General features: G+C 33.1%; 1 protein-coding gene across 1 annotated transcript; it reads right to left on the bottom strand.

Moving 5' to 3' along the window:
• Positions 1–1,391: 1,391 nt before the first annotated feature.
• LOC142640437 (aquaporin PIP1-1-like) lies at positions 1,392–7,194 on the bottom strand. Its single transcript, XM_075814536.1, has 4 exons — positions 6,421–7,194; positions 5,034–5,329; positions 1,867–2,007; positions 1,392–1,733 (listed from the first exon to the last, which is right to left on the bottom strand). Exons 1-4 carry the CDS (start codon positions 6,746–6,748, stop codon positions 1,638–1,640), a joined length of 861 nt encoding a protein of 286 aa, XP_075670651.1. The 5' UTR covers positions 6,749–7,194; the 3' UTR covers positions 1,392–1,637.
• Between the last annotated feature and the right edge of the window lie 1,880 nt (positions 7,195–9,074).

Raw genomic sequence — 9,074 nt, 5'->3', positions numbered from 1 at the left:
AAAACTGTCCGATCCAATCAAGTCAACGGTCGGCGGCGGGTCATTTTTTCCAAAAACCGACTCTGGCAGGTCAATCTCGGTTTTCCTCCCCAAAACTTGAAACCGATGTACTAAGAATTTCCAGCAAAAAAATTCTAGATTCTGGCCTCAAATTTCTAGATTCCGACTTCAAATTTTTAGATTTTGGCAACAAATTTTCATATTTCCGCAACTTATCAAGTAGATCTAGTGATATTTCGTCCAAATCTAGTGAAATCTCACCGGATCTAGCGAGATCTCACCACATCCAGTGAGATCTTCGCCGAATTTGACGTTTTTTCTTCTGAAATCAACTATTGTGGCAGGATTTTTCACCGTGAACGGTTCCGACGGAACCGACTGTGTTTCCGGTGCAAAACCGACCGTGCCTATCCAACTCCCTCGCCAGTCGGCGACGGGTCATCATTTCTTCAACTCGATTCTATCGGGTCGATCTCGATCGAGTTGGGCACAAACCCAACCCGAACCGACCCATCAACACCCCTAATCATAATAGAATGGAAAGCATCTTTAGCTTCTCATCTACCAAAATGACGCAAACTATAACTTATGACATTACAATAAGTTTAGAGACAACTTTTGTCAGAATTTTGTTCACATCTTGCTAAAATAGTTACTTCTTTAAACTGTGGAAATAGCTTGTGCCCATAGGCTTATTGATTGTATATTAAAATATAGATTATTCCTGTTGAGAATGATACAAATTAAGGTATACATCACCATTAAAAAAAATTTAAAAAAAAATGAGGGAGATCTACATCAAAAGCATCCCCATATTAACATCTTATGAAAATGAAAAATAGATAGTACTTTATAGGTGTTTGGTATGAAAATGAAAAATAGATAGTACTTTATAGGTGTTTGGCATGAAAATGTCACATCCTTAGCTAGGTGGACAAATGGACAAAAATAGAACCTGCTGAGGGGAGTGAATTTCCGGTCGGGGAGTTAATGGTTTCCATGCATTAAAGACCCCCCAACATCACATGCAACTTTTTTGGCTAGGTGTGGATGCTGCGTCACCAACCTCATATTTATGTTTTTACTTTTTAGTCATGAATATGAGTTGTAACTTGCATCATTGTTTTAAATGAATGTATCTTCATTTTTAGGTTCTATTAATTGAGCAAGAAAATTAATTTGAAAAAACTGGGATATAGTTTTTACAAACAAAAAAATCCCTTCAGACATAACAGTTGTCTTTTGAATTTGTAAACATGGATCTGATTAATTTGGTCTTACAATGTCCATTACTCAGCAGAGAAGGGGTCACACAAAGTCACAACTATCTCGATTGCTACACAATATAAGTGATATTAGAGAAGAACCATAAGAATTATTGTAGCCATAAATAAAGTCCTAACCAGTGCATTCATTTTTTTTTTTATAAAAAAAAAAGTTCCACAAATAAAATGTCTAGCTAATAAAATTGGTAGTCAAACACTACTTCAGAAAAAGATGCCCATTGTTACAAAGCGAAGAAAACTTATGCACAAAACAAACACATCAATTCCAATCTCAACACATAGAAAAGAAGAAACCAACATTGGTATAAACAAGACACAAGATTAGCGATCAAATGTAGGAGGGATAATTTCTCAGGCTCTGGACTTGAATGGGATGGCTCTGATAACTATTTGGTGGTAAAGGGCAGCCAGTGCAGCTCCGATGAATGGTCCCACCCAGAAGATCCACTGAAGAAGCAAGAAAACAAGCAAATAGATACATCAGATCAGACCCTTTAGTTATATATTAAAATTAATTTACACATCCAGAAGTATATGAATGTGACTGTCACGTATATATATATATTATTTTTTTACTCACCATGTCATCCCATGCATGGTCTTTGTTGTAGATGATGGCGGCCCCAAGGCTCCTGGCAGGGTTGATGCCGGTTCCGGTAATGGGAATGGTTGCCAAGTGCACCAAAAACACTGCAAATCCAATTGGGAGTGGAGCCAAGATCTGCACAGTTGAACTCAGAAAATAAGGTAATGTTTAAGAACCAGGATATATTTCCCTAAGCCAGTCTCAATAGTCAGTACAGCTGCAAATAAGTATCACAGCCACTGGCGGAGCCAGAGGGGGGCCAGGGGGCACCTCCCCCCCCCCCCCCGACTCCTAATTTTTTTTTTTTTGGTATTAGTAGTCACATGGAGGAAGAAAAAAAAAAAAAAAAAAAAAAAAACTTCTACATGTTAAAACTTGAAAGTGACCAAACCATCTATTTCACTATTTTTTTATTTTTATTTTATATCATTATTTACACTATTTTTACTATTTATGATACTTTTCACAACATTTTATCTTTAAATGATGCTAGAGATATTACAAATTTTACTACTTATATCTTACAAATTGGCATGTCACCAATCACAAAAAATAATTTCAAACATTTATTCATTATATTTTTTAAGTAACACCAATCATATTTTTACTCCATTAGTTTGTAAATCTTTTAGTAGCTATGAATTGGTTGTTTTTGTTTATTTATTTTAATAATATGAAATATATTCATATTTGCTTACAATCATTTATTTATTTTGTTATTATTGTTGATTAATATTTTTTAGATAAATTTCACTTCTAATATCGTCTTTTAATTTTGCTTCCTTTAGACTAAAATCCTAGCTCCGCCACTGATCACAGCTCATGCTACTCAAACAAAGAAACCATATTTAAGGTCCTCGAAAGCAACTTTTGTACAAGGAGAATCATGCTCAACAAAACATCAATTCAAGTGGCTATGTAGCACCCAGAAGATATTAAATTATCTTCAATATTATTACAGGCACATCTTCACATTGAATAAGTAAAAATCAACATAAATGGTATGCATAAGCAAAGGGGTCCTCAATCCAAATTGTATGCATAAGCAAAGGGTTCCTCAATCGAGATTGTACAAAGAACAATAATATGAGAAATAAAAGGTGGTATTATTAACAAATCAAAATAGTGCAAAATCATTTTCTGATAAATTTTACTTTCACAAACTCTTAGGTGGAGAATAAAGAAAATAGAGGAGAAGTTTAAAGTACATCATCAAATGATTAAATGCATTCAAGATTAAGCCCAAGAATGAAGTAAGATTAGCTTCTGACTCAATTTTTTGTCCTGAAGTTAGGTTCCAAGTTCCCATATTATTTCACACAGAGCCCAAACTCATCTTGAAATTTACACATTGCAACTTCAACCAACTTTAAAAGGGTAAACCTGCCCGACTAGAGTCTAGACAAACTCACATACTAGAGTTAGCTTGGTCCTTCTCTGAGTAGCAGTAATTTCATGCTATTAAGAGAAGAATACAAAGCTTCCAATGGATAGAATAGAATGTTTAACTTAAATTCAAGATACAGTACACCTGAAACCAATGGATTTCAGTTTCAAACCCACATTGTGAATCCCCATGACCATTTTTTTCAGAAAGGTTTATACAAATGATCACAATGATGATTTGGTGAAATAACAATATTGGGTGAAAAAGTATCAATGTTTGAGTCAATATGAAATTGATATTAACTTGACTAACATATGTTGCAGAATATATATAAGTGAGGGAAGCATTAATTAGGATATTCCTAGGCACCAAAAACTAAATATCATTCTACACCTCCTGGTATCTGTACCACCCCTCCAAGCACTGTGGTAAGTGTTGTACCTAGTTGTTACTAAACAATTTGAAAGGGTACACCATACGGTCAAACGTGGCATTATATTAATAAGAAATGGCAACACCTCAAACAAGTTTTAGAGAGCTTTTTTAATAAAATAAAAAAATCCGAAGTAAAATTCTCTTGAAATATTAATCATTTATCAGAACATTCAATATGATTTATAATACACAGACATAATACACGTGCCTAACCAAGAATTTATAGATTAAAGGAAAGCTCAAAACACTAACAAGTCTGAGGCATTTTGCCTAGTCAACACACAGCAAACAGTCAACAAGACAATCAACAAGGCACATGTCCACAGGTGAACCCCACATAGACACATACGAAATTTGGCTCCGGCTTGAATGCCATCATTACTAGAGTAGAGGGTTCCAAGAAAAACTCATGGGTATGAACGTGATATTGAGAGATGCTCACGCATACACAAACATGTGTTTGGTGGCAAAGCATGCTGCATGGCCCCAGAGGCTGACACGTGTCTTTGTGCATTTATAAGACTTGTATATAAAAAGTGTGCAAACAACAAAACCCAATAAAAGCATCCACATATTATCAAAAAATAAAAGCATTCACAAACTAGTGTTGGGCTAGCTTCAGCAAAACATTATCCTTGTACTTAACACAAAGACTTTCCTAAATATTACATAGGGGTAAAAGAGGAGTGGAGCAGAGCTGAGCCACCACCGAAAAATTAATGAGGCAACACATGCATTGAATAATGCAAACAACAATTAAAATGTACTTCTACTGTCTATGGTACAAGTTGTACAGGTATATTGAATTAGTGCATTACAATAGAACAAGTTGTACAGATACATTGAACCTCAATTGATATCTCAAACACTGGTAATTTCAAAAATAACCTAGCCATACGTGAGATTTGCATTTTCTTCTTAATAAAGAAAAAAATGTATTGTGTATTTGGTGCAAAATGCTTTTTTTTTTTTATAATAATGCCACCTTTCACTAGCTACACAGTGGTTGAATTTGTTGCTTCTATGAGCAGTATATGAACATGTGAGAAGAATAGGCTATAATCAAATTCCCAACATTTTCCCATAAAATTTCAGATTAAATAAGTGGGTTCATTCTATTTCCAGCTGACCAAATATTGAGCATAAGTGAAGCCCTTAACAAACATTGTAAGACAGATATCAATCAGCTAGATTAATAAAGTGCATTGAAAATAAATCCAAGCAACAACGTAAGGGACGAACACACAAGCATGTACATTGATAAAAATACGCGCGCACACACATATACACACACAAGTGTTAAATATGGATAGACAGAGAAACAGAGAAAAATACTTACAGGGACATGGGAGTCTCTAGCATTTCTCTTAGCATCAGTTGCCGAGAAAACGGTGTAGACAAGAACAAAAGTTCCAATGATCTCAGCACCAAGGCCATCCCCCTTGGTGTAGCCATGGTTCACTACATTGGCTCCACCACCAGAATTTTCATACAGTCCCTTTTCAAAGCCTTTCACCACGCCTGCGCCGCAAATGGCACCAAGGCATTGCATCACTATGTAGAATATTGCTCTTGTCAATGAAAGTTTCCTTGCAAGGAAGAGACCAAATGTCACTGCTGGGTTTATGTGCCCACCTGTCCAAACCACAAGAGCATAAAGCAGGTTAATACTACATAATCAACAATTAAACAAAGCATTGCAGCCTGAGTTAGAAAATGTCTAAACAGTAGGACAATGTTTAGCGGCCTGTTTGGTTGTGTTATTTAAACAGCACAAAATGTATTTTCACTATACTTTTTTTTCATACGTATTTTCACAACACTCCAACAACATTACTAGGTGCTAGAAATTTGTCCAAGATGTGTATTTTTCAAAGTTAGAAAGAGATGGGCTTTCTAACCCGATCCGACCGACCCTTAAGCCCTGTAGGGTTTGAAAAAGATATGGTTTTTTTCTTTTTCCTTTTCCCTTAATAAGTACTTGAATCTGACCTGATTATGTATTTAAATTACTAAAATACCTCTTACAAATTTTCTTTCCAAAAAATTACTAAAAAGTGCTTACTATTGCTTAAATTTTGTAAATTGTATTTAAATGTTCAATTTTAGGTTAACCTGACCTAATTCTATCCTTTCGATCTGATTCATGGTAATATAAACGTGCTTGGGTCTCCCTAATATAAAATTTGATACGGTTTTGTATGTAAAATATTAAGAACCTAGGGCTATATCTCTCATCCATCCTTTTCCTCTGATTTTTAAAGGGTCCAAAAAATTGTTATTTGTTAAGGTAACAGTGGAAAATTTTCAGATCTGCCATTTCTACTCTATGTCCTGACCTATCAGCTGTAAAAGAAAAAAAAAATCCTTTTTTCTGTTTTTAAAGAAACCAGATAGAAAACATGCGACAAAATTTGAAGAAGAAGAAAAAAAAACCCTCAAAATACATAAAGACTTGACCTTTTTATTCTATGTGCCCCAGTTTTCCCAGCAAACAAAAAAGCCAACTAAAAATGGAAAAATCCACTACAAAAAATCACAAACCTCCACTCGATCTGGTAGGTTGATAGAAGAAAAAACAGCTTTAAAAAACTAAAAAGACCATATTTTAACTATGTTTCTTAACAAACAGATCACAACCAAGAAATTATGTACATGTTTCAAACACAAAAGCTTCTAAAATGAAAGAAAAAAAGACAAGCTCAGAGATAGAGAGGGTGTTATACCTGAGATACCAGCAGTGCAGTAAACAAGGGCAAAGATCATACCACCAAAGGCCCAAGCAATGCCCTGAACACCCACAGAGGCACACTTGTTGTTGGTCCTAGAGTAACCCATGACAGTGAGGATGGTGATGTAGAGGAACAAGAAGGTGGCTATGAACTCAGCAATCCCAGCCCTCCAGAAAGACCAGGAGTGGAGCTCACCAGGCTCAAACAATGGTGCTGGTGGTGGCTCCTTGTAGTCCTTGTCTGTCTGTGCTGATGTCCCTATGGGTTGCCTCTCTGAGAACTTGCTTGCTCCAAGCTTCACATCCTCTTCTTTCCCCTCCATTTTTTTTCTTCTTTCTTTCTCTACTGTACTGCACTCTCTCTCTTGGAATATTGTGAGCAAGTTCTCTCAAAGGTGAAAGCTTTTTTGTGAGCAGGAAGATAGTTGGGAATGAGTAGAGTGACTGATTTATAGTGGAAATATTGGAAACTATAGTGACTTGACTAGGATGTAATTATTGATGTACTATGTTAAAAAACAGAAAAAGAAAGAGAAAAACAAGAGTGGGTAATTACTAATTATCACAAGTGTCCTTTGTGTGTCTTATTAATGATTAACAATGCAATAAAGAAGGCATATAACTTCACTTTCAATTTAACGTGTTAAAATGTGATAGGTTCATGATAAAAATAGTGCAATGATGAATTTATGTATAAAAAAAAAAGTATTTTGATCATAAAAACAAGATTTGATCATAAAATCAAGGTTCATGTTAAAATGTGATAAGTGTGTTGTTAAAGATTGTCACAGGTACATTTATATCATTCACATCCTTTTCTTGTGTTTTTTATTTGCTAAAGACCAATTTTTTTTCCGGTATATTTATAAGATCATGTTAACGAATGCTCTTATGGCATTGGTTAATAATTTATTTTAGAAAAATTTTGACATCACTTTTATAGAAAATGAAAAAAGCTGTCAAAATATTAATTACTTTTTTTCTTTTCCCAAAAAAAGTTTCTTTAAATAAATTATTAAATAATACCCTAAGGGTATTCATTAGCATTTCCCATATTTATATCATTCACAATCTCTTTTTACAAGTATACTAAAAAGACCAAAAAAAAATACTTGGAAAAAGACTCCATTTCAAATCTTAACAGGACTCTCAAATCTCAATTTCAAATCTTGTTTTTATTTAGTAAATACCAATTTTTTCAGTCTATTTTTTTTTGTAGTTCTTTTTTCTATTTTTACAAGTATACTCTCTTCACAAGCACTTCTATTTTTAAAGAGAATTTTTTTTTATACAAGATAGAAATTCTACTCTAATCTAAAAATTTAAACTTTGACCCTTACCCTCCACATTCTATAAGTACTTAATACTTATGAAGTAACTATCACACCAATTTTTTTTGGTAGTTTTTTTTTTCTATTTTTACAAGTATATTCTCTTCACAAGCCCTTCTATTTTCAAAGAGAATTTTTTTTATACAAGATAGAAATTCTACTCTACTCTAATCTAAAAACTTAAACTTTGACTCTTACCCTCCACATTCTATAAGCACTTAATACTTGTGAAGTAACTATCACAACAAGAGTGCATAGTGGTAAAGAAATTTCATTTATAAAATGTTATAATGATAAGGGCTCATTAGTCATTATAGCTTAATAACAATAGTTTAATTCCTTCACCTAGCAAAAAGCCAAAAAAAAAAAAAAAAAACACCCAAATAATAGACCTTAATCATTTCATTGATCATTAGTTTAAAAAAAAAAAAAAAAAAAAAAAGAAGTGCTACGTCCATAACAAATCATAGACGATTAATTATTATTGGTTTTAATTTAAACTTATCACTGAAATTACTTTTTTTCTCCACCACTAACAACCACTAATAACCTGTCACTTAGAATTTGTTGTGAAAATATTGTAGACATAACATTTCTCTTTTAAAAAATCATGTTAGCGGGTGCATTTAGTGCGCAATTTTTAATAAACTATTTTAAGAAAATTTTGATACAACTTTTATGAAAAATATAAAAAACTATAAAAAAATTAATTATGTTTTTATTTTTCTATAAAAAATTTCTAAAATTATATCCTTAACCAGTGTTTTTAGGACATCATATAATTTGTTCAAAAAAAAAATTAACCAAATGTTCGAGAAAGCAATAATGCTAGTACAACACACATTTTATTACAATTTTTCTAAGTGATAAATTGTGAATGATGAAGAAAAATATGTGTATTCTTATAATTGTGACATACAATTACTTGGAGCCTATTGTATAGGACATATAAAAAAATTATAGTAAAGTAAGCATAAAATATTTGGTACAACAAAAATTTTGTCATAATTATTTTATGTGACAAACCAAGGATGATGAAGAAAAATATTTTTTTTTTTGGCTGAATAGAAAAATATATCTATTCTTGTAAGTATGCCCTAAAATATTTGCTACTAATATTAATGTTATGGAAAAATGCCTTTTCTTTTTTTTTTCTTTTTGGTATTCAGAGGATTAATCCAGAGAGATGTTCCTGGAAAGTGCAAAAAGATAAAGGCATCTCTGTCACAATTATCAGGATGCTGTGCTGTCCTTATCTTTTTGCAGGTCCTTTTAAATATTTTCTTAATCCCCACTCCTCACCCTTTTTCATTATTAA

Source organism: Castanea sativa, chromosome 6 (assembly GCF_040712315.1).
Source record: "Castanea sativa cultivar Marrone di Chiusa Pesio chromosome 6, ASM4071231v1".
In the NCBI taxonomy this organism is placed as follows: Eukaryota; Viridiplantae; Streptophyta; class Magnoliopsida; order Fagales; family Fagaceae; genus Castanea; species Castanea sativa.
The sequence above is the reverse complement of the archived record's forward strand: the minus strand, read 5'-3'. Positions and strand labels throughout refer to the sequence as shown.